The sequence below is a fragment of the Xenopus laevis genome, chromosome 3S (genome assembly GCF_017654675.1).
Source record: "Xenopus laevis strain J_2021 chromosome 3S, Xenopus_laevis_v10.1, whole genome shotgun sequence".
In the NCBI taxonomy this organism is placed as follows: domain Eukaryota; kingdom Metazoa; phylum Chordata; class Amphibia; order Anura; family Pipidae; genus Xenopus; species Xenopus laevis.
Genome location: NC_054376.1, coordinates 21289029 through 21315858, shown reverse-complemented (window position 1 = coordinate 21315858; position 26830 = coordinate 21289029). Strand labels below are relative to the sequence as shown.

At 41.5% G+C, this 26830-nt stretch overlaps 2 protein-coding genes across 6 annotated transcripts in view; one reads left to right on the top strand and one right to left on the bottom strand.

Moving 5' to 3' along the window:
- The window catches only part of tacc1.S (transforming, acidic coiled-coil containing protein 1 S homeolog), a 51989-nt gene extending 31261 nt beyond the window's left edge, over positions 1 to 20728 (bottom strand). The window contains exons 1-2 of one of the 2 annotated variants that reach the window (XM_018255002.2): positions 20297 to 20728; positions 334 to 410 (exon numbers count right to left, since the gene is read on the bottom strand). In XM_018255002.2, the coding sequence (XP_018110491.1) occupies positions 334 to 410; positions 20297 to 20367 (148 nt within the window). In that variant the 5' untranslated portion in view covers positions 20368 to 20728. Of the gene's footprint in view, positions 1 to 333; positions 411 to 11354; positions 11662 to 20296 lie in introns of those variants that run through there. The other variant, XM_018255001.2, reaches the window with a different exon arrangement.
- nodal1.S (nodal homolog 1 S homeolog) overlaps positions 1 to 26830 on the top strand; it is a 111792-nt gene that overhangs the window by 44775 nt on the left and 40187 nt on the right. Inside the window, exon 1 of one of the 4 annotated variants that reach the window (XM_041588067.1) lies at positions 10738 to 10903. The exons of 1 other annotated variant lie outside the window; for it this stretch is intronic. Coding sequence is in view for 1 of the 3 variants with exons in the window: in XM_041588066.1 (XP_041444000.1) it covers positions 11847 to 11849 (3 nt within the window). In the remaining 2 variants the exon portion in view is untranslated. Of the gene's footprint in view, positions 1 to 10737; positions 10904 to 11769; positions 11850 to 18990; positions 19086 to 26830 lie in introns of those variants that run through there. 2 more of the 4 variants (XM_041588066.1, XM_041588068.1) reach the window with 2 other exon arrangements.

Here is a 26830-nt window from a genome sequence, read left to right as displayed (position 1 = left end):
ACTGTTTCTTTTTCTGGCTGTTCAGTGCAGAGAAAATAGGGACTTTCCAGTACAAATGAGGGACTGCGGGTTGAGCTGTCAAAAGAGGAACTGTCCCTCCGAAAAAGGGACAGTTGGGAGGTATGTAGACATACTCAGCATCATTATACAGAGCAGCCTGGTCATTATAATTGGAAAAAGTTATTCAGATTCAGCATTATACATCACAGCATAGTCATTATAAGTGTATAATACACAGACCTGCAAGCCCATTAGCAATGTACATATATTAAACCACCCATGGGGCCATGTAGCAGATGGATCACACACAGAAATACCAGACATGCTTGTTACCTGTAACTGGCTCCTTTACAGGTGATGGGATCGGAGTAGCCGCCTCGAGTGTGTCGAAGTTAACCTCGGAATCTGAGCTGAGGTGGAAAAGAAACCAGTTTGGTTATATTCCTCCCATTGTCTCCAATCAAATTGCTATCTTGTCTATCTAATGAGGCTGCTTGTGTTGACACTGCACATGGTTACTGAGCTGTAACCACATTAATTCAACTAACTCTTTAGCATAGGCATGCAATTATTGTGTCACTAAGTACTTACAGAATATACCATTTAGTACAGTACAAGTACAGGATCTGTTGTCTGGAAACCCATTATCCAGAAAGCTCCAAATTACAGAAAAGGTCATCTCCCATAGACTTGATTTTATCCAAATTATCCAAATTTGTAAAAATTATTTTCTTTTTCTCTGTAATTATAAAACAGTACCTTGTACTTGATCCCAACTAAGATATAATTAATCTTTATTGAAAGCAAAACCAGCCTATTGGGTTTATTTAATGTTTATATGATTTTCTAGTAGACTTGAGGTATGAAGAGCCAAATCACAGAAAGATCCTTTATCAGGAAAACCCCAGGTCCCAAGCATTCTGGACAACAGGTCCCATACCTGTACAATGAAACATGGATTTATTAGCCTTGCCATTTGAGATCTGAACCAAGGAAATCCTTCTGCTCAGATACTCTTGGTAACAATCCCCAGCACCCCAGCTATGTTTGAAGGGAATGGGATGGGAATTATAGTTCCAAAACAGCTGCAGGGCCATGATTACACTGGGTGCACATGGGTAGGTGATAGTGGTGCATGCAGTAAAATGAAAAGTGGTGCCCCGGTGCCTGAAGCAGCCTCATATAAATTTTCATAAAAGTTGCCTGACAATCACTGAGGGCTTGCCGTGCAATTTACACCAAATGGATAACACTGCTTCAGGTGCTGTGGCACCACTTTTTCAGGCTACCAAAAGAGTGTCACTCTATCATACTAAAAGGTGAACTCTCTCTATTTAATCCTGTCTCTACCTGTAACCAACTGGCACAGCCATGGGTGCAGCTGCAAGGTTCAGTGATACCTGCAGCCAAATGCTGTCATTGCACCTGAGCTGTCACAATTCACTATTTCCACAGGCTGGAGACATTACTCTGTGAGGGAAATACGTATTAGAACAGAAGCTGGCAGGGGCTGATATACAAGGATATGTGGATAAACTACTGCGCCCCACTCTAATTCAGGAGACGACTCCCCATTGTTTCATAACAGACTGAATGATTTATTAAAGGGATGGAATTTGAGTGGCAACTTGACTCTAGAACAAACAAAAAGTAACAAAAAAAGTCTAGATCATTGGTTCCGAAATTGTGGCCCCTGGAACAGCTGGGGTGAAATGTGGAAATCACTGGAAAATACAAAAAGTGTCAGTTACAGCTCTGTGCTCATGTCTTTCAGGGTCTGCAACTTTTTTTTTATCATAGGGGATAATTTATCAAAGTGGGAAGTTAGATATCGCCACAGTCAATTCATTTCTGCCACTCTCCATTCATTTCTATGGGATTTTAAAAGGCGTATTTGTCAAAGGATGAACTTTCACTTTTACCCATTGATAAATACTCTTTTATAGAAATGAATGGAGAGTGGCGGGAATTTCACTCTAGAGGACTGTGGCGATCTCTAACTTCACTCTCTGATAAATATACCACATAGTATTTATTCAGATATTTTCAAACAAAAAATAAATAAATCAGGATACAGAAAAAAGAAAGGGGGAGAGGTGGATCGCACACCATTGTTACTTTGTAAAAAAAATTCAATATCTAACATACATATGCATGATATCCAATTCTCAAACTAGAGCCGACACATTTACAATTTGCTTTTAGAGCCTAATGTCTGCTTGTCTATAACTTTCTTATGACTGCAAAGGGGAGAATGAACCTAAAAAGTCTGACAACACTGGTAAAACTGGAATTAGTCAGCAATCGTCAAGCAACAGGCTACTCCCCATCTGATGGCAACTGTCAGAGTCATCTGTCACTTTAGCTAGCGGCTGGATTATGGGAGTTGTAGTCCAGCAACAGCTGAGGGTTTGTCACTAATCCCTTAATGTGCCACAGCCCCTTCCAGTTTAGCTCTGGAGTGCAAGAGAAACCATGCTGCCCTGCAGGAATTCAACCATAATTATAATTTTATCGTGAACTCCCAGGCCACAGCTGTTGTTTACAATGACCCTATAGAAACGCTGAATGAGATCGGGGTCATCCAAGAAGGGCACATCCTGACATTTATTTGCAACTGTCACCTGTCACTTGACCTTGAGTGCCCTGTTTGACACAGTTCATCCAAAATAATGACCTTAAAGGGGAACTGACACCAACTGATATAGCACCCTGCACCCCTTGTCAGTCACCGCCCTTGGCCAAGCTGCCTGTAATGAAACTGCCAGCCACACAGAAGCCTTTCTATGCAAAAGGAAAAGTTAATTATCTGCACAGCACTCCTGGGAGTGTGTATATAGTAATGAGGATTTTGATGCTTTATATCAGCGTTTCGCCAGTATAAACAGGACTGATCCCTTCCTCTGATGTGCAGGTGTCTGTATTCAATTAATGGCTCTGGATATTTTATTTAAGCAAATATAAAAACAATATTTATAGGCAGTAACGTTGGCCATATACTTGAAGATTTGCTCATTTGGCAAGGTTGCCAAACGACTGGATCTTTCCCTGATATGGTATAGGGCCCAATAATCGGATCTCAACAATGGGGATTCAGGCATTTGGGGCAAGGATTGCATCAAAGAAACTCTGCAGCCCTTGCTCCAAAAGGATTTTTAAACCTGTCTGATCAATATCCCGCCAGATATTGGTGAAGAAAGCCCATGAGAGGGCCCCATACATGGACCAATGAGCTGCCTACATTGTCTGTCATCTGCTTTTATCGGCCTATGTATGAGCACCTTAACATTGATTAATGGGGAACATTGCCCAACAATATGGAAATAATCATTACTAATGTGTCAAAACATCTAGTTTGTCACAGGAAATGTATATATCACATTCAAAAATTAAAGTTATGGCACTTTTCAGCCACATGAAATGAGATGGGCCAATCTGCTGGCACCCGTTCCCCCCTTAACTGTCCTCCTTTTCCCAGTTTAGAGGTCTAACTTGCTAACCTCAAAAAAGCCAACATTTCTGTTAATAAGCATGGGAGGAAACTGTAAGCGGCATTTAGACAAGCCCAAATGTTGCCTGAGAGGCAGCCCACTCACTCACCAATGTATAAAACATACTGACCAATTCTTGTGTTCTGTCTCATTAAGTACTCTGAGGAACATTCTGCAAAGCATCATTTGTAGAATATTTTGTCACATATCTGCAAGCTGTCTGACCAGAGCTGAACTTAATACATTCTTGGTATTTTGAAACCTGCCAGGCCCTTTCTCTGTCAGTCTCATCCTGTATATAGGCTGGCTACATCAAATGTGGCCAGCCAAATAATACCCTCCAACTTAGGTATTTGTGATAGCTTTTTCAGAAAATCGTTGGTATCTTTCACATATGACTTAGTTGTTTGTATCAGGGGGCCCAAAATCTTATCCAATGTTTCTGCCACATTGCTAGTCAAGGAGCCTATACATATTTGATGTAGCCAGCCTATACGTTGGAAACGCTTGAGAAAGGGAAGGAGGATTTCCCGAAACGTCGCGTGGGTGCATAATTATGTGGCGATATCGCTGGACTATATACTGCTGGACTCTGTACAGATAAGTTAAAAAATTTTGCAAATGAAAGTACACTTTGAACTGTAACAATAAATGCTATGTTTTACTAAGGTGTTGCGATCTGGCTGGACACTATATATTTATTGAAAGCGGAATTACTCACTGCTATTCGGATCAGCACTCTATTAACGTTGTGACACGGTTTATTTGATTGGTGCAACATAACTGTTGGAAAAAATAAATAAATATATATATATCTATCTATACCTATATATATATACCTATATATATATATATATATATATATATATATATATATATATATATATATATATCCCATTGATTGTACTGGCATTGCTTCAATGTTATGTGTGAACCGGCAGCAACAGCAGAAGACGTCACAATGTAACAGTAATGTAACAATAAACTAATATGTATACTATACATTACGGGACGTAAGTTTGTGTTTGTGCTTATACACACTCCCACATCCAGAACTTTTCACAAGCTGCACCCATCCTCTGGAATTCCCTTCCCTGTCCCATTAGACATTCCCAGAACCTCCAGCCTTTAGACACTCACTTTACAACCCACCCCTTTATCCAGCACTTCCAACTTGAACTCTCATCAACTCGCCCATCATAACATCCTTCGTCTACTTTCCCCACCCCATCACTGGTTTCACGATTTTCACTCCACACAGCCAAAATTTAAATGGACAGGTCACCCCCACCTTATGTCTCACTCCCCTTCCCTTACTGTACTCTGCAAATCCTACTGTATAAAGTCATGCTTTGTATATATAAAACATAATAGCACATTTGTTACAGAAGGAAGCAGACCCTGCCACTGCAGGGGGGCCCAGGAAGTAACGGGGCCCCATGAGTAATTTTATTACATATATTGGTAAAACAAGGCAACCTCTGGATAATTTGGGGGCCCAAAACTTCTTTTGCTGTGGGGCCCAGTAACATTTAGTTACTCCACTGGTTACAGTTGTACTTCCATATGCAATAGTTTTGTTGTCTTCCCGATTGTCACAAAGCAACAGTTCTGCCTTGCTTTTTGGCATAGGTTCTATCTTGAATAACAGAGCATCAAGACCACAGTGGTCAAATATGCTATATGAGACCTATTATATACATCACATGCAGGATTTTGAGCCCTTAATTGCGAACAAAAAATTAAACAAATGGGGGGTAATTTGCTGCCGTAATCGTATTGTTAAACTGCTGTCCTAGAAGAGGAAGAATACGGGCTAATTACAGGATCCCAGTGTGGTCCTATCTGAGGCATCATCAAAACCCAAACAGCAAGTTATCCCTGCAGTGACTGGCCCAGAATGCTTTGCTCCTGTCAATACAATGGCGCCCCCCCCAGGCACAAAGATGCGGTGTCTTTGTCAAATACTGGAATTGTTGTTAGCAAGACTTTAACTCCAGTGCAAATTCCTCCTCTGTGAGAGATTCACTCCTAACCCTCATAAAGATTTATTTTATGTTTTTAAGCCTTAGCAGAAGTGAAATATTTGGCATCCCTGTGCTGTTTTTAGCCAGCTGAGCAGGAACTGTAAGGAAACCAAGTTCTGCCCGAGCCATGCCTTGCTGCATATGAAAATGGCCTTACACTGAAATGCAAGGAGCGACTTAAAGTTGTCTAGGAAGAAAAGTATTATTATTACTATTATTATTATTGCTCTGACCTTTCTCTGGCATCATTATACAGAGAAACCTGGTCATTATCAGTTTATAGAGATACTCAGCATCATTATACAGCTCAGCTTGTCAGTATCAGTGTATAGAAACACTGAGCATCATTATACAGAGCAGCCTGGTCATTATCAGCATATAATACACAAAAGCCATGAATATCTTGTAAATTGTATCCTTATAAATGGTGAGTTCTGATGTCATCAGTTATAAACGGTAAGTTCTGATGTCATTTCTGTCAAATGACTCACTAAAACTTTTGTATTATAATAAATAAAGTCCCCCTAGTTGCAAAATATGAGGATATTAGAAGTTACCTCGGAGTTCCATGAACTGTATAAAAACACTCGGTTTTCGGCCTCGTGTTTTTATATGGTCATGTAACTCCTTGGTAACTTATAATATCCTTATATTTTACAAGAGGGGGTACTTTATTCACTATATAGAGAGATACTCAGCATCATTATACAGCTCAGCCTGGTTATTATCAGTGTATAGAGATACTCAGTATCATTATATAGCTCAGCTAGTCATTATCAGTGTATAGAGATACTCAGCATCATTATACAGCTCAGCCTGGTCATTATTATCGCCTATAGGTAAACACTTTAGTCAATGCAGTGGACACGGTTCCTCTGATTTGGGAGTAAAAATTATTGAGAAAATAAAGCTCCCTCTAAGAGGCGGTGATCCTATTACTTTATTGAACAAACGAGAGGCCTTCTGGATTTTACCCTCAGTACAAGGAATCCATGTGGCCTCAACACTCGCTTTGATATTATGTATCATTTTTAAGTTTCACTTTTTAAACTTTAAGCACTTTGCACATTATGTACTTATTGGTGTCTATTTGTATCTATTTATAGTAATGTGTGTAATGACTACAGCTTATGATATTCGCTTTAACCAACAGATGGCGCTGCATTCATGTACTATTTATAGAGCATTTCCATGTATTGTTCCTCTATGCTTATGATTAAGGGTGCATGCGCCCGAAACGCGTCAAGCTTGTGTGATGTGTTCTCGCTTTTAAATGGATTAATAAAGAATTTGGATTTTTACTGAAGCAGTGTGCGGAAAATACAACTTTATCTTCTTTTGAAATATACGGCCTGGGACGCCAAGGTCTTTCCAGCACCTGATGATATTTAGCATGGACTGCCTGCATTCCTACAAGAGAAAGACGCGGTGAGTCTGAGCGGTTTACCATTTTTTCACATTGCTCTAATGAACTGTGTCCTTTGTAATACCAGCTCGACCCGCGGTCTTTATCTCTACATTTGCACTAAGGGGCAAGTCCATTAATCACTTTGGCTTATTATTCTCAACATAACTCACTAATCATGTCTGACTCAAACACTGGGGATATTTATGCGTTACGTGCAGAGGAGGATCGCACTAAACGCTTGTCTCTCATGGAAGCAGCTTTTTCTGAATCACAGCCGGAGAGTCAATTATCTGCCTCTATGTCTTTGAACTTTAAAGCACTGGAAAAGTTATTATCACATGAGACTTTTTTGTGTTGGGACATTGCAACTTTAGAAAAATACATTGCAGTCTCACGTATACCAAGAGGCCTTCGAATTAAAAAATTCCCTATGTTTGCTAAGGGCGATACGGATTTTATCTCCAGGTGGAACAACATATTAACTAAATGTTCACTTGAACTAATGTCGTTAATTATCCATCACAAAGAGAATACCCTTGTCAGTCTACGTGAAGAAATTAAAGACAAACAGAAGGAATTATCTCAATGTGACAAAACTCAGATTTTCATTGATTTTTACAAAGAACTTAAAAATCACTTAGACGTACTAGAGAAAACGGTCAGTGAGTGTAAAAAGCGTAAGTTTGTACGCGATAAACAAGATTACGATAATGACACGGTTTATCTCTGGCGCAGACCAAAGTCTATCTTAAAATATGCCTCCAAACACTCGAGAAATATGTCACAATCAAGTGGCTCTGATGATGATATTTCTTATGGAGTATGCGATGTTAATTCTTTCGCATTAAAGGATAGCAGACGGAGTCCCGTGATTGACTTTGGTATGGAGACCAGTACTCCGGCTAACAAAAAGTCAAAAAACTACAGACCCCAAACACAGAGACCACCGATGACCGAAATAGAGAAGAATTCGGTCAAATGGAGGCGGGACACGCACGATACAGAAAAACAAGGAGGGGAGGGAATAAATCCCCCAGATCAAAGATATATACTACGAGATGTCCGCCCAAAGAGAGGGAAGAAATACTGAATGTAGTCAATCTATCCTCTTCCCCCCTGACACAAGCACAAGTGAGGGTGCTTAGTAGGGGTCTTTCTTTTGCACCGGATTGTCACTTCAATATGTTTAACACATTAATAGATGTAAATAAATTGGTGAGGAAACTGACATTACAGAGACACTTTTTTGAAACACCTGGGAACGATTCTCCGGAGGTTCTATCCCCAAATAATGCTGCTAATATTACTTCGACTTTGAATACTCCTATAGATGAAGATGTTACTGTAAATATAAAACAACTAAATGTTGGATTTTCATCCTTTTCTGAACTAACTTGTCTTCAGAATTTAGAAGATCTTTATAGTGAAGGTGCCACTTATAATAAAGATGTTACTACCCAGATCCATCTGGGATTAAAACCAGCTAGTGCTTTCTATCCTATTAACTCTAGGTGTCCGTCAATGGATATTTTCCAAGATATGATCGAGCAAGATTTATTGAAATTATCTAAAAATTCTAAGTACCAATTGTCCTCTAATTTTTGCTCTGAAGATAGAAAAGCACTTAATGAATTAAAGGATAACATACACATCACCATTAGACAAGCAGATAAAGGGGGGTCTGTCGTGGTCCTCAATACTGTTGATTATGTACAGGAGGCTAAACGACAGTTATCTGATAAGGATACCTATACAAAACTTACACACAATCCTACCCAAAAATTCCAGTCTGATTTACAAAAATTAATTGATTTCGGGATCTCTTTGGGGGTAGTGGATGCAAAGGATGAGGCTTTTTTGATTCGGGATTTTCCCATCACTCCCATTTTTCACCATCTACCAAAAATCCACAAATCTCCCACTAACCCCCAGGGTAGACCGATTGTTTCAAGCATAGGATCCCTAAGTGAAGGTCTATCAATTTGGGTAGATCATTGTCTCCAACCTATTGTGAGAAATTTAAAATCATATCTTAAAGATACAGGTCACTTACTATCTTTGTTGGACCATATATCATGGTCTAGTGGCTATAGTTGGGTGACAATGGATGTTCAATCGTTATACTCATCCATACCCCATAATAAAGGCCTAGAGGCTATCAACTGTATGTTACATGAGCATAATCAATACTCAGGTGATTGTATTTCTTTTTTGATTTTGGCCCTTGAGTTTCTTTTGACTCATAATTATTTCTTTTTTGATGGATCCTATTACCTCCAGAGACGTGGGGCTGCTATGGGGGCTGCCTTCTCCCCCACCTTTGCCAACATTTACATGGGTTGGTGGGAGCGTACCCACATTTTTGGAGATACCAATGTATGTAGCGACCGTATCATTTGGTACGGCCGCTACATTGACGATCTTCTTTTCATTTGGGATGGGCCACCTGATAGTGTAGAGACTTTTGTAAAATACGTAAATACTAATGATTTAAATTTGGTTTTTACTTCAAATCAAGATTTTGAAACAATTGAGTTTTTGGATGTCATGCTCAAAGGTACTTCTATTACAAGTAAGATTGAATCAAGAGTATATACTAAACCAGTAGCTGGGAATACAATCCTGCGAGCAGACAGTTGTCATCCAAGACATACCAAGATGAGTATTCCATTTAGCCAGTTTCTAAGATATAGATGTAATTCTTCTACCATTGAGATTTTTGATGAACAAGCAAACTTACTTAAATTAAGATTAGCAGAGAGGGGGTACCCTACAGCAGTAATTGAGTCAGCGTATTCTAGGGCACGCGCACGTAACAGGGACAATCTCCTTTTAGGATGCAAACGTAAACAGAATGTATCATCCTTGAATAAGAAATATAAGAAAAACGATTCCAAATGTAAAAATATTTATTTCAGTACAGAATACAGTGTAGAATATGATGATATTTGTCGTATAATACGTAAGCATCTTCCGATTTTGTTCAATGATCCAATTTTGAGAAATATTTTGTCCGATTGTCCTCTGAAATTGGTGTCAAGGAAATCTTCAACTTTGGGTAATAAACTTTCCCCAAGTCTAGTTTCCAGTCCTTTGGTTCCACCGTCAAGTAATTGGTTACATGCCAAAGGAACTTTCAAATGCGGTAGATTTCCTTGTAAAACATGTAAGGTGATTACAGTTAGTTCAGATTTTAAATCAAATACTACTGGGAAGATATTTAACAACACCACATATAATAATTGCTGCAGTAGAAATGTAGTGTATTTACTTGAGTGCAAATCCTGCAACAAACAATATGTGGGTCGCACGACTCTCGTCCACTTAAGGACAGAGTCAGAGAACATCTTATTGCGATTGAGAAATCTGATCCTAAATCACCTATAGGTAAACACTTTAGTCAATGCAGTGGACACGGTTCCTTTGATTTGGGAGTAAAAATTATTGAGAAAATAAAGCTCCCTCTAAGAGGCGGTGATCCTATTACTTTATTGAACAAACGAGAGGCCTTCTGGATTTTTACCCTCAGTACAAGGAATCCATGTGGCCTCAACACTCGCTTTGATATTATGTATCATTTTTAAGTTTCACTTTTTAAACTTTAAGCACTTTGCACATTATGTACTTATTGGTGTCTATTTGTATCTATTTATAGTAATGTGTGTAATGACTACAGCTTATGATATTCGCTTTAACCAACAGATGGCGCTGCATTCATGTACTATTTATAGAGCATTTCCATGTATTGTTCCTCTATGCTTATGATTAAGGGCGCATGCGCCCGAAACGCGTCAAGCTTGTGTGATGTGTTCTCGCTTTTAAATGGATTAATAAAGAATTTGGATTTTTACTGAATCAGTGTGCGGAAAATACAACTTTATCTTCCTTTGAAATATACGGCCTGGGACGCCAAGGTCTTTCCAGCACCTGATGATATTTAGCATGGACTGCCTGCATTCCTACAAGAGAAAGACGCGGTGAGTCTGAGCGGTTTACCATTTTTTCACATTATCAGTGTATAGACTAGAGATACTCAGCATCATTATACAGAGTATCCTGTTCATTATCAGTGTATAGAGATACTCAGCATCATTATACAGCTCAGCCTTGTCATTATCAGTGTATAGAGATACTCAGTATAACTGCACATTGTGGCCTGATAATCACCATTAGAAAGAGATACTCAGCATGACTACCCAGTGCAGAATGATGGCTGATAGTGAAATTGCACACAATATAAGGAATCCATCCACCTGTGGCTTTTATATATCAGTGTATAACTACAACTACCAGAATCCCCTGCCAGTCCTATATGTGTGATGCAATAAAGGCGGTTATTATTGGGTTTTCATCTGAAAGAGATGCGCAGACATAGCCGGTATGAGAGTAAGTGGGCACCCCCAGCCTTACACTGCCCGAGCCACTCACCCCGACTTCAGGTACGACTCCTCCTTGTCTTCCTCCTCTGCCCCTCCGCCTCCCCGCACAGCGGACCAGGTCCACTTTGCCCACTGCACGGGGGACAGCACTTGCCACGGGCTGAACGACATCGCTGCAAAAAAAACTTCTATCTGACCGAATACAATTCCCTTCCCTCCTGTGTTGCCAGCAGCATGCCCGGGCCCAGTGAAACTGTTAAGAATCCCAGCGGTGCCGCTCACATCTGGGACCAGCTGACTGCGAGTCTGTTCCAAACCCCGCCGCGATCCTACGGGGCTGCAGCCAGTGGCCGAATGTGCCTGCAGGGTCCGGAATCAGCTGTGTGTATCCGAGCGCGCCCCCTGCCGGACACACTGCCATACTGCACACAGCACGGAGGAGATCAAAGCCCACGCTGCAGATGTAATCGCGTTCACAAGTCACAACAGAGCGGCTCCAAACAGCAGCAACTGATCGGACCCTTCCGCGTATTACTGCTCTATGGTAAGGAGACGGACTGTACATGCTGCCTGGCCTGCGCCACGGCACAGGGGGCGGAACAACAGAAGCAGCAGACCCTGTGGCTGCAGGGGGAACTAGGAGCTATAGGCGCCCAAGAGGCCCTAGTTAAAATAAATATATACCATTCCAATAAATATTGCTAAATCAGGTCAACCTCTGGACATTTTGAAGACTTGAAAAAACATTTACTGTGGGACTGGGGCCGTAATATCTAGTTGTGCCAATTATGCCACTGGCATGGGGTTGTTATTACAGGGGAACTTATTTTGTAACCAGCCATTTTCTTCATCAGGGCTCATCTACATTCATCAAGTCTGGGGCCCAACTAAATAAGAGAGAGGTCTCCGCACCTTGGTCTTCCCCATGCATGGGAGCCCAAACTGTGGGCAGCTGAAATCCAAGCAGTGCCAAGTGTATAATGTTATGTTGCCCAGTGACCTGGTGGCGCCTCAACCCCTCTGGTGCATTATAATTCCACATATTACCTTGGTAATGATGATTACTTTGGATGCATGCTGCAGGCTACACTCCTTTCTGCACAGTTGTGCTGTTAACTGTATTAATCATTTCTTCATTCAGTTTTAGAGTCAGTCCACACAAGCAGATTCTTCCCGAATCTGCTCATGTGGACTGACCCTTAGAGATGTATAACCCAGACTGGAACACCCCCTTCTTATAGATATCTACTCGTCAGGTACAGACCCAGACTGGTAATCTGTGGGTTCTGGCAAATGCCAGAGGGGCTGCTGTAAACTACAATAGACAGACACTATTTAGTGGGCTGGTGGAGGAATATTTGGGCCTCTGTGTACTTGGACTGCCAGGGCCTATTTTGACTCCCAGGCCAGACCTGGTCAGGTACATAATTAATTGAACGCATTTGCCAACAACTAATGGCTTTCAGGGGTGCTGGGAGTTGCAGTTTACATAGGCGCTGTTACTCATATTGTCCCTCCCACTCATGCTTCTGGGGTGCCTTGAGCTTCTTGCCAAATATCAGCCCCCCCACCTCACACAAACGCTGCAAAGAGGAGGATTCCACAGACACATAAAAGTGAACACGTTTCTCATCTCCTCCCCTCTTGTCTAGAATAGTTCAGCTGCAAAAAAAACAGAGAACAAACAAGGAGGGGAGCGAGTGCAGGAGGAACAAAGGGAGCTCCTGGTGTGCAGCTGCCTATAGGCCACAGGCTTCCTGATAACTGCCTGCACTCACCCCACATCCACTTGCTCTATTTGTCTATTTATTAGTCATTTAACCCCATCTAGTCTACATTCATTATGGGAAACTTGTTGCAGCTACAAGGTGTCACCAAGATAATGGCCCTGGATTAGGGCCCAGTTGATGGCTAAGTGGCGCCTTGGACTAAACATCCCAAATAAGTGGCACAGGGGAATAGGTATAGAGCAAGTAGAACTGGCACCTTTTTTGGAAAAAATACCCTTTCCTATATATTTATCTTAATAACATTGAGATCAACCATCATTTTTACCGACCAGAGCAAGCAGACTGCAAATGCTTGGGGGGGGGGTATGAGAGGGGGCAGCGAGCAATGACTGATAAGCAGCATCAGTGTATTCTGATTCCCAAAGTTTAGGGGGCCCCTAAATGATTTTACTGTGAGGCAGTAACCAGCCAGGGGCATAACTAGCAGACCCTGCGGTTAAAGGGGGGCCCCAGGAGGTATAGAGGCCCTAATTCATATACAGTTTCAATAGTAATAATTTCAATAGTAACCTTACTAAGTAAGTTAGGTTGAAAAAAGACACGTCCATCAAGTTCATCCTTTTAACTTTTTTTAACCTGCATAACTGCCAGTTGATTCAGAGGAAGGAAAAAACCCCATCTGAAGCCTCTCCAGTTTGCCTCAGAGGGGGAAAAAATTCCTTCCTGACTCCAAAATGGCAATCGGACTAGTCCCTGGATCAACTTGTACTATGAGCTATCTTCCATAACCCTGTATTCCCTCACTTGCTAAAAAGCCAATTCAACATGCAGGTGCGTGGCTGTGTAGTGATGCGCTGATGATGGTATCCGCTCAGGCTACTACAGGGCTGGGCTTTAATGGGCTTTCACTCTGTGCTATCGATGCACCCCCCATAAAGGTGTGTGCGGGGGGCGGCATCGAGAAGGGCTATAATCGCCCTTGGGCAGGGGGACTTTTTGACTTGCAAGCCCGCAACACGCTGCACACACATTTGCAGAGGGGGGTCTGGTGGGGAGGGGGCCCGGATACACATCCTGTAAGTGCATAGGTACACCACTGCGGAGGGGTAGGACGGAGAACTGAAGTCGGAGGGAGGAGAAGGAAAACTACAATGAGTGGGAGCACGGAGCATGGAGCACAGAAGTAAAATATGCATTTTGCCAAGGAGCTGAGATCACAACTTAATTTGTGACCACTGACCAGGACTGAGACAGGATAGGGGAGATCACAGCATGATATATGGTCGGGACGGAGGAATGACTACAGCTTTTTACGATGAGTGAGTATAAATCCTGACAGGCTGCATCCATTTATACATGACATTGCCAGCCTGCTATGGGTTCTGGTGGTATTTACACATGAAATTGCCACTGTGCCATCCTGGTTTAGTGGGGGGGTGTCCACAAAAATGGGCATGGCCTATAGAATTTTTTTTCTGCGCCGGCAAATTCCTCTAGCTGTGGCTTTTGCCTGTGGGCTGGGCTACACACACACACCACCCCTTCACCCTTTTGTTCCCAATTCAAGCACTAGTTACCCAGCTAAATAGAAGATGGACTGCTCTGAATGAACCCCAGAGAGCAAGGGGGCTGCCACGAATCAAGTACATAATTGCTTTTATATATAGGAAACTTACTCTGCAATGCTACCTTCTCTTTACCAAGAGATGTTTTGTTTAACGGCAGTGCACTGTGCCCTAGAGCAGTGGGAAGGGTGACTTGCTCGCTGTGATGCCTTATGAAAGCAATGCTTAAAGGGTAACTATCGCAAACATGAAAATGTAATATAAACTTCAGCATACTGAAATAAGTAGTTTTCTAAATACAATCAATTAAACATTTTGTACTGATTCTGAAATGATCAAGCTTATCTTCACTAATCCTCTCTCCTGTCTTCATGCAGGAGTTGGGTATCAGATATTCATTGACAGTTAGATCCAATATATCTTATAGGGGTCTTCTTTTGCCTAGAAGATGTATTAGAGCTCACTCTATTAAAATCACCAGACATCATGTCTCTCTACATGCAGGATTTGTGCAAAAGGCAGTTATTTTGTTTGTACTGGAATTTATTTGGAAGTTATTTGAGTGAGTTCTAATTCATCTGCTTTGACAAAAGTGGAAAAGGAATTTCCCATACAAGTTTGTGGGCTCAGTGTCTTAGATTAGAGAAGTGACAGGCAGGCCTCATGCCAAAATGCTCCTTCCATGTGTTTTTAATATGGTGCTTTACATAAAGAAGTGACGACGTGGACAGGGGCATTTTGGTCACCACTGTTAGCCACGAGTGTGAGTTCGACACCATGTTTGTCTGCTTGATATGGCTCTGTAGCACTTATCATTAATTAGATTCTGTTACACAGGCTCTTGTTCAGTGATCAGCAGTGCAGAGCCAGGGAACCAAAAACATGGCAGCTGCCATAGGGGAAGGAGCTGGTGAGCAGGAAGGTGGTGGGGGCCCCAGAGAGGTTGTGGGGTTCCCTGGGGAGCTGGAACACCATTGTCCGACCCTACTTACTTATAATTAAAGGGTTAGGTGTCTTGTAAATAGGTTTGTTACCCACCCAGACAGTCCTGATTTTGACAGCTCAGTCCCAGTCCCGGGTTTTTTACTGAAATGTCCCAAGTTTGTCTTTGATCTCCTGCACTGACACCAGCAACGTTTCTGAAACTTAATTAAAATAAGAGGCAGAGAGTCCAGAACACTGAACAGCTGCACTTAGGTATATTTGTAGCAATTTAAGTTAAGCAAAGAAACAATTGTAACTATTTAAGATAAGCAGTCTCTTGGGGAAACAGACTCGCAGCTTTAAGGGCAATTTCAGCTTCATTAGCAAAATTGTTATAGCACATAAAACATGGCCCCAAAACTCTCAGAAATGTGTTCAAACTGTCATAACCTGCCACATTTTGTAAAATGGACATGGTAATGGGGGATGTGACCATAAAATAGGCGTGGTCAAAAAATGTTTGCAGCGTTACATGCACCCTATGATTTTATCCTTCTTTTCATTTTTCAAATGTTGGGAGGTACAGTATGCGTACCTGCCTGGTTTTCCAAACTAGGAGAACTGGGCAGGAGTCTCCTAGATTTACGAGGCAATTGGCCAATCAATATTGCTATGCCATAGTCCCACCCAGTGATGTCATCATCTCCACCCGTGATGTCACCCTTCTGCCCCTGCCTAGACTTTGCAACCCTGAATAGTGGCAACCCTGCTTGTAAAGTACTTGTTGTCATTTTCATATGTGAGGCCTTTTAGTTTACTGACCATATCCCTTTAATTTCAATCATTCACAGGACCATTTCCCCCTTCAGTCTAACTGCCGGCACTGGCAGCAGTCAGGAAATGTTCTTGTTGACACAAATGACAAGCCATAAACTGATGTAATAACACTCATTATTATCTTTCTCTGTTTATTCAGCACCATAATAATACACAACACTTTACTGAGAATGAGTCAATGCCACCAGCCTTGTGTCAGTGGAGCTCACAATCTAATTATACAGACACAGCCATCTATACACACCCACACTAAGGTCCATTTGTCGCTTTCCAGTTAGCCTGCCTGTGTGTCTATGGTCTATTAGGAAGAAACAAGGGAAAGTTGTGCTCACCACTAATTTTTAAAACCATTAGGCGGGGGTGCAATGAGGCTGTGACCACAAAATACATAAAGACAAATACAAAAGTCCTCTGCACTCAACCCATTATCAATATATTTAAGACAGAGACATTTTGTGCATACTGCTACTAAAACATACTGTATATGGACAAACAATCCCTGTTATGTTTAAAGGGTAAGGCATTTTTTAGTAGCAGTATGCACAAAATGTCTCTGTGTTAAATATATTGATAATGGGTTGAGTGCAGAGGACTCTTGTATTTGTCTGTTAGGAAGAAACCCACACGCAGACAGGGAGCTGATATATAGACAGACAGAGTTTATTACTTTACAAAATATAAAATCATTTTTGGGTGCTTTTCCACTTTATTAGGCAACTGGTCATTTTAAGACAATAAGCTTGTATCATTAGCTTTACAGCTAAATACTCTATTAACATGTCTGGATTCTGTTTCATTAGCAGAGCTACAGAATAAAAATCCATCATTTTGATTGGTGGATCCTCCTATTGAGGAGAGTGTGCACACCCATGAATTACCAGCCCGGGGGCAGCTCACAGTCCAAAATATCCAGGGTGACAAACAGGTGCACATCCTGCTCAGGGTGCGGCCATAAAGGTAATGTGTGGCACAAAGCAAAGCCAAGTAATGTAAATAGATATGTCCAGAGCTTAGTCGTTAACCCCTTCCCAACTGACACATTAATATTCATCTCAAGAGAGAGAGCATAGAAAAGGCTTCCGAAAAATACTATATTTCCTTGTGGTTAGTCTCTGTTGTAAGGATAGCTAGAATTTCAGCCATAAATCATGGCAGAACTGCTGCTATGTGAGAAAAAGGAAGGATTTGATTACACTTCCCTGTGCAAGCACAGAGAAAGATTATACATTTTTCAAAATAGACGTAAACTACCAAATACAGTGCTTAACATTATTGGTCAGTAAAGGGGTGGTTCAGCTTTAAATTAACTTTCAGTATACTATAGATTGGCTAATTCTAAGCAACTTTTCAATTGATCTTCATTATTTTTATAGTTTTTGAATTATTTGCCTTCTTCTTCTGACTCTTCCCAGCAGTCTGATGACCCCATGGAAAAACAAATGCTTTGTAAGGCTGCAAATGTATTGTTATTGTTGCTTTTTATCACTCATCTTTCTGTTCAGGCCTCTCCTGTTCATACCCCAGTCTCTTATTCAAATCCGTGTGTGGTTGCTAGGGGAATTTGGACCCTAGCAAAACTGGATTGCTGAAATTGCAAACTGGAGAGCTGCTGAATAAAAAGCTAAATAACACAAAAACCCAAATAATAAAATCAAGCCCATTTGGAAATTACCATGGTTTCCCCTTGCCAGAACTGTTGTACCAAGACCATGTATCATGTACCAGCCAGAACCCTGTGTATTTCTTCCTAAGCATACAGAATTTAGTAATGGGTGGAGGGCACACCAATTCAGCAAATGCTGTAGGTAAACAGTGCAAGAGGTGCAAACATCAAAAGGGTACCCCTACAATGGGTACCCCACAACGTAACAATATATAGATAGGTATGCACACTCAAAAGAAGGCAAGTATGGTATATTTAAAATAAAGTTTTACTTGTTTATGCAAATAATACACACAAAGCCACAATAGTAGGCCTGTATAATACAATACATAAGCTTACATGGTATATACCTAACGTTTAAACATAGCCACAATTACATAACAGTAAACAGTAAGTATTACAATTATACAGCAAGGAGCAGATACACCTACCACCAGTATGAGAATGGCCCCAACGTTTCGGCGTAAGCCTTTGTCAAGGGGATTCCCCTTGACAAAGGCTTACGCCGAAACGTTGGGGCCATTCTCATACTGGTGGTAGGTGTATCTGCTCCTTGCTGTATAATTGTAATACTTACTGTTTACTGTTATGTAATTGTGGCTATGTTTAAACGTTAGGTATATACCATGTAAGCTTATGTATTGTATTATACAGGCCTACTATTGTGGCTTTGTGTGTATTATTTGCATAAACAAGTAAAACTTTATTTTAAATATACCATACTTGCCTTCTTTTGAGTGTGCATACCTATCTATATATTATTTCTTCCTAAGCATCAATTCAAAGCCAAAAGAATGGACGGCACTCCGTTCAAGGAGGTAGCAAGTTTATTGCAGGCTCCTACAAGGATCTAACGCCCTACGAGTATCGGGATACAATCCCTTAATCATAGCCTATCCCGAAACGCGTAGGGCGTTAGATCCTTGTAGGAGCCTGCAATAAACTTGTTACCTCCTTGAACGGAGTGCCGTCCATCCTTTTGGCTTTGAATTGATACTTGGCAGTGGGGACGCCGCGGACAGAGCACCTAACAAGGAGGGATTGGAACAGCTGATGGGAGGGTAAGCTTGGAGCGGTCTATTTGGTGTAATAGAGGTATTTCTTCCTAAGCACCCAGCAGCAACTGGGACTGCTTCACCAATGCCTCCTAGGGTTGCCACCTTTTCTGAAAAAAAATACCGGCCTTCCTATATATTTATCTTTTTTCCCTATTAATAACATTGGGATCAGCCATCATTTTTACCGGCCAGGCCGGTAAAATACCGGCCAGGTGGCAACCCTAATGCCTTCCCCCCCCCAGCCATATGTTTAGATAGTGAATGTGTTGTTAGAAGGTTGTGAGCAGTGAGAGTGCTGCTATTGTGCTGTGGGAATGTGCTCTCTGTCTGTGGAATCTCTCAGCCTACAGACAGCTGTTTGTGCAGCACTGGATTGTCTCCCATTATGACCAGAGGATGCACAGGAGTTCTGCACAGCTTAGGGTAAGGGGAAATTTAGATGCCTGGCGACTAATCACCTCTTCTTTGGGACAACTAATCTCCCTGAACTGCTTCCGCCTGCTACAATGAAAAAACGCCTGCAGCATGGCACTCGCGGCGCTTCGTTTTCTGAAGTCGCCCGAAGTTTCCACGGGTGACGTTGGAAAACGAATTGCGGCGAGTGCCATGCTGCAGACGTTTTTTAAGTGTGACCATACCCTAAAGCTCCATTATCTTTGCTTAAGTTTACATCTTATGTTAATAATTTTGTATTTTGTTATATTGCGTTCTCTGTTCTCTGAGTATCTTGTTTGTTATCAGTGTATAGAGATACTCATCATCATTATACAAAGCAACCTGGTCGTTATCAGTGTATAGAGATACTCAACATCATTATACAGGGCAGCCTGGTCATTATCAGTGTATAGAGATAATCAGCAACATTATACAGAGCAGCCTGGTCATTATCAGTATATAGACATACTCAACATCATTATACCAGGCAGCCTGGTCATTATTAGTGTAGAGAGATACTCAGCATCATTATACAGAGCAGCCTCATCATATATTGTACAAAACAAAGTTGGACCTGAAAGTCCATATGATGACTTGCAGGCTGGGCTATATAGCAGAATGAAGCAGTAGTGAGGCAGAATTATAGAGAGCACAGAGTATATATGAGTACTGAGCAGAGTTGCAGTACTATGAGAGAAGTGCCAGTATACAGGATATACAGGAGGGCATGTATGTACAATGAGGCAGAGGTGTTGAGGGCACTGAAAGCTGCTACTTACCCACTGCCGGGCTTCTTTGGCTGAGATTTCTCTGCACTGCCTTTCCTCCTGCTAGAAAAGGGTGCCCCCATGTTGGAGTAAGAGGGAGCCTGGCCAATTCCCCGGGGCTTGCCTGTAGGAGCTACAGCAGGGAAGGCAGCATTACAGTGTGAGGAGACACTCCCTGTCCTAACCTGCCTGCTTTAACCCCTGCAGTACTCGCTCAGCCTCTCTGAAGGTGCCTGATAAGTACCCGGTTACTTATTTACTGTGCATAGTTCTCCCTGCACCCTCACCCATAATGCACTGTTGCCCTGCTTAAACCTTAAAGCAAACACACTTACCTTTTCTATTGCCTTTCAGAGAGAACAAAAACAAACTGCTCACAGCACTCATTCTTAGCCTAAATCCATCTCTTTTGCACTTTCTAGTGAGCTGGGCTACCCACCCTGTCCTTTACAATTAGATATTTGTTTCCTTAATGCCCTTTCCAACCCTGGAATTCAGGGATTACCAGCCTACAGCCCTTCAGCTCTTGCTGATTCAAAGCTTTGAGCATCATGTGTTAAAGGCTTTTGAGGTTGCTGGGGAATGTGGTTGAATCACAGCTGATTGTTTTCAGCTTTAATTAGCCCATGTCCCCTTGTATATACATGTCCAAGTCTATCTATCAATTTATTGCCACAAAGCAGTTTCAGCTGGTCAGCAGACCCCCCCTACACTGGGTGCTTGGTCCCCATAAAGCAGCATTCGTATATTGGACAGCATGTTCATTCTACTCTGGAATTTGTTCCAATATGCGACCCATAAGAGCAAACAGTACTTTAATTTTAGAAGAGAGGCCAGTTCCTGACGCGGCTTGTCTCTGTTGACTCGGCAATTGCTCGTGTAAGTGCTACACTGGGGTTACTGTGTATGGCATCTGCTAATAAACTTGTGCTCAGCTGAAATACAAGTGGTGGATGCAAAACATGGTTGATTGTCATGGTCTGCTGGAATAAAGGCCATAAAGCAAGGCTGATATGTGTAAATACAGCTGAGAAATATGACAATAAAGGGGTATTACTAATAGTGGAATTTTCTACACTAGATATCTGTGTTGTTTTATGTATGATCCCTCTACAATGTCTACTTTTACAGTTCAAGCCCTTTTTGGAGGTCCAACCTTGGGTCAGAGCCTCCTCAGCTCATAACAAGGTTACAGATACAGGAAAGCATTGGCGGATCAGCCATTCAGCTGGAATATCTAGGAGAGCAAATAAGTATTGGCCCCATATGTCATCCTAACTGACCTTCAAGCTGGGTTTTAGGTGTGTCCAGGAAATAATGGCTGAGCCTTGCTGCTACTGCTCCAAGCCACCCAAGGAAGCCAGGAACACAGTTTGGGAAGCACTGCTTTATACATTTAAATGTATTATTACTGCTGCCACCCACAATTGCAAGTAAGGTATAGTGCCAAGAGATGAAAAGAACCCTGCTTACAATCTAAAATAAGAAAGGGTATGGGACACAAGGTTTAGTATTGGGTAAGATCAGGAATGAGTAAAATAAGAGATGCGCAACTGAGCATTGTATTAAACAGCATATAGTACAAAGGGAAATCATGGTGAACTAGATGTGATGCTTCTCTAAAAAAAATTTGAGAGTTCATTTAAAGGCAGAGAAATTAGGAGACATTTGGGTGGAATGTGGGAGGGAATTCCAGAGAAGAGGTGCAGCCCTTGCAAAGTGTTGAATGTGAAGAGGAAATGAGAGAGGTGTTGAGGAGTAGATGGACTGTGTGTTCTGTTCCAAACATTCAAACAATATCGAAACCCAGAAGAATGTTCATAGGACCGAGAGTAACATGAAGTAGATACTCAACCAAGTCCTTGAACTTGTCCAAACAAAAACTAGCTTATTTTAGCAGAAATATGGCCTTTGCAGGACTTAGCTGGAAGAACATTGTGATACTTTGGCCAGTAGCATGATAGTGCCTTATGGAATGTCTGCAAGACTTAGAGGAGTCTTTGGGTGACAGAATATGGTTCTCTCTGGAAAGCCAAGGAAAACCGAAGGGAATCTTGGCATCGGGGATGCCATGTGAATATATTTAGTGCAGCTGTGCAACCTCTGCCTTCAGTGGTCCAGCTACTAAACCCAATATGAAAACAGATTGTAGCACCTCACTTAGCACACCCATCTCTTTTCAATTTGAAATATAATATTGGCAGTTTTACTTTACATTTTCATTTTAATTAAGGTTATTAAACTTTTAATGAAAATGGGCATGTACAGCATAATGAGCTGAAGAAGAATGGGGCATCCTCTTGCTTATTTGGAGTATAACCAGAGGCAGAACTACCGGGATTGCCGGTTAGTGTAATCGCCCCCGGGCTTGCACCCCATTGGGGCCCTCCAGATGCTTGTGCCGAGTGAAGGAGCGCTAAAAACTGTGTCAGGAGGGAAGGTGGGGGCCTGGCTGCTCTGCCTGCACCAGGGCCCCAGCTATCATAGTTACCTTACTGAGTATTACAATGTTGTCCATCTGGAGGCCCATGTGCCAGGCAGGGGTGGTGCTCTAAAAGACTTTCTGAAAGTTTTATGAAAATGTCCTTGAATGAGGAATGCTAGATAATCTGGCCCACTATGTACAGCAGTTTCATTTTGTCCATTTCAGCTAAATCATATTTTGCCATGGTGACATCACAACTCTGTCCATGAAATGGGATCAGATGACTGAACAGAACAGAAGAAGCTGAGTGAAGGCAGTTTTGTTCTCTGAGATTTTCCTACAGCCTCAGGATTGTCATCCAAAACTGGGGCTGCATGTTGTTCATAAGGGGTGTTAAATGTTAAATTCCTTCCTACAATAAAAAATACATATTCAAAAGGGGGCAACAGTGCATAAAACAGACTCATTCCTCCACGTTTTTGGACCTTCCTTCATGTTCCCTTGCTGCAGCTCTCTGCACTCCGGTGATCACCCCATGAGTACAGTGTTGTATTCATGAGGGGTGTGTTGGGAAGGTACATAGACTGCGCCCTCTAGACCCCTGATATAAGCTCTGCTTTAATGAGATATGGGACAGACCTGTAGCGAGATTGAAGTTGCAAAGTTGTCTCTGGTTGCAATTTTATAAGGCATGACGTTTGGTGTAGGGATAGGAACTGACAAGTGATATTTGCTTTCAAACAGGCAATCAGTCAATTCTAACTGCTGTCTGCTTGCTATGGGTTACTAAAACTAGAGCAAACATTCCACCCATTATTATTATTATATGATCCCCAGTCATTTGGCTTTTCAGCTCAACTCCACGTATCACAGAATGATTACCTCGTCCTTTGTGGAACATAATGCTAAGGGGCATTTTTTTCCCACAGTTTTAATATTTTTAGACAGTCATGAAAACTTTAAAAATCTCTTCATGTGTTTTCAGATTTTCCATCCTATAGTGCTGGCTCTTTTTGAATGCACATGACCAAGCAAAATGACCTGAGATGGCTCCTACACACCAATATTATAACTAAAAAAAATACACTTTATGCTAAGCGAAAAAAACGAATTGCCATAAAGTGGATGGAGTCCTACTGCCCCGAGGCTGACTGAATGGACAGCACTATTGAATAAGATGGTTTCTATCATAAAATTAACGTACATTGCTTGAGGATCTCCTCAGAAGTTTGCTAAAATATGGGCCCCTTGGCTAGATGCTAACCCAGGGGTGCCCAAAATGTAGATTGGGATCTACCAGTAGACCTTTAGCTGGTGATCAGTAGATCTCGAGACACTGTCAACAAACAGCTTGTCTAAATCACCCTCCTGTCTTATTCTTTCATTCAGATATGTATCACAATATCATAATAATATAATAATAATAATACATTATAAAATATTAAATTCTTGAATATAGCAATATAACTTTTCCCATAAATCAATATAATATTTAAGTAATACAAAATGCTAACAATGCTTTTATGGATGTAGATCATAATGGGACAACATCACTAAAAGTAGACCTCTCATTAGTAAAGTATGGGCACTCCTGTGCTAACCCAACCTCTCAGACATACCATCTCCGAGACCAATCAATGAGTAATTTATATAGACTAGTAATTAAGAAGCAGGAATCGTTACAAGGGTAATAATCTGTTAAGGTACTGTTGACATACTGTATCGGTATTCCCTGATGTTTCTAATGGACTGCGAGTCTATTGTATGTTGTGTTTTATGTGTTATACAGTATGTTGTAACTGTAACCATAAAAAAAAATACACTTGATGAGTTAGGAATGACATTTTACATGGTAGAGTGAATTATTTGCAGTGTAAACAGTGTAAAAAAAATATCATGTGAATATAGCTTTAAATCTTAAAAGCTAATTCAGAGAATCGAGAAAGCCAGTTGGATGACTGGTGAAACATCTTCAAGATGTCCAGTCCAGTCCAAGTCCAGTTGATTTGATTTATTTCTACAGATTTTCCTTGACCTGGATGAAAGTGTTTTTTCTCTTTATGTATACCATTCTACTTGCACCTGGGAGAGTAAAATGGAGAAATGGAGTCTCTTCAGTGAGACCTGTGTGTCTTTGTATACGCTCCTCTACTGCATGTTATTCATGACACGGCACACCGTGGAAATCAAAGTTCTATGGACTTCTAAGACTTCTAAGTCCCTTTTGCCTTTGTTCTGATCGCTGCTTCAATTATATATTTTGTGCAAGTTGAAGAACAAAGACTGAAAGCGCTGCTGCTCTGCTCCAGACTAAATCACTATATGCACGGTGTACTGATAGATACAGGTGGGCACCATGTAGAATGCAGAGTGCTCTCCTACTCGAACTTCCTCACTGTGTGCACACTCAGGTGTGCGTCAAGTGCGTCAATTAAAAAATGCAACAGGAAGGGGATTTGAACGCTAGAGAGGAAGCAGACCGGTTTGGACCCCCGTTTCCCCACCTCCATGGAGGTCTGTTTCCTCTGCGGTTACGGCACTGGTCGCGGGTCTTCTTCTTCTGTCTGCACTTATTTATAGGCACGTGCCTGCCCTGCCCCTTTCTAGACATCAGAGAAAGGCAAAAATATATAAGTAGAAGTGCTGGGTAGGTTCGGGAGAGGGCGGATTAGGGTCAGGTTGAATTTTTGTCGACCCACACATCACTACAAATCTGCCGAACTGACACCTTCATCTTCTTTGTTAAATTCAATACTGTTTCTGGCCCATAAGTAGGTAAAAATATTGCACTTCTGGGAATCCTTCTAGATTCCCCAATTTGATATTTAACAAACCTGCTCTGAAATATAAAATTGCTCGCAAGTGCCCAGAGCCAGTGCTGTTTTCTGCTAACAGGAGCACAGGCCTGGTGTATCAGGTAATTATAGTCATTGTGGGGTGCCCTAACATTTGATTGGACCTTTCTTACACCTTTAAATTAAAATGCAGTCATTGCAGCACTTTTTTTCTCTTGTAACTGTTCATATTGTTCTATACTATTTCAACTCTCTTTCTAATGATATAGTAGACTTACCTTATAACAGATACAAACATCCTCCTCCATAGCTCCCAGACCATTAAGGATAAATAGAATTCCTTTTCCTATCCAAATGCTATGGGATTCCACTCTTAAGGTGGCCATACATGGGCAGATAAAGCTGCCGATATCGTTCGTTTGGACCGATTTGACAGCTTATCTGCCCGTGTATGGGGGCTTCCGACGGATCTTCCCGATCGATATCTGGCCACAATATCGATCGGGAAGGTTGGATCTTTAACCGACCGACCCGTCAGAGCCCCTTGGCGCATCGTAATTTGATCGTTCGGCCATACGGCCGAACGTTCGAATTACCCCCGATATAGCCATGCCGTTTAGTGGCATATCGGGGAAAGATCCGCTCGTTTGGCGATGTCGCCAAACAAGCGGATCTTTGAGTCTTAAGTCAGCATTAGAAATTATGCTGAGCTTCCTCAGCTCCATCCAGCCAACCATTCTAATGTGCCAGTTTATACTTGTTTGTGTAAACTATTCATAATAACAAACAAAAGTTTTTGATGAATTCCCTTTCTATTCTAAACACTAAATCTTTTTAGAAATTTCCCCTCGGATACGGATCATATGAGAGTATCTTTCCCTGGGTGTCTGAAAAGATCCCTTATTGCAAATTCAGTTTGGCTCATCTCTTGGGTTGCCATGGAAATTTGGGATCAGGATTAATTTGCGATGTTGCCAAACGAGCGGATCTCTCCCCGTTATGCTCACATTAAAGTGGGTGATATTGGGCTGATCCGATCATGGGCCCTAGATACTGTAGGTGGGAACTCTAACTGCCACCTCTACCAGTGGCTCCTCATTTTTCCACAATGTGGTAGGCAAGCTGAAATTGCTTTAAAAATAAATAATATAGTTATATAGTTACATAGTTACATAGTTAGATTGGGGTGAAAAAAGACAAAGTCCATCAAGTTCAACCCGTCCAAATGAAACCCAGCATCTATACACACACCCCTCCATGCCTTCACATAAATTATATATCCCCATACCTATACTAACTATAGAGTTTAGTATCACAATAGCCTTT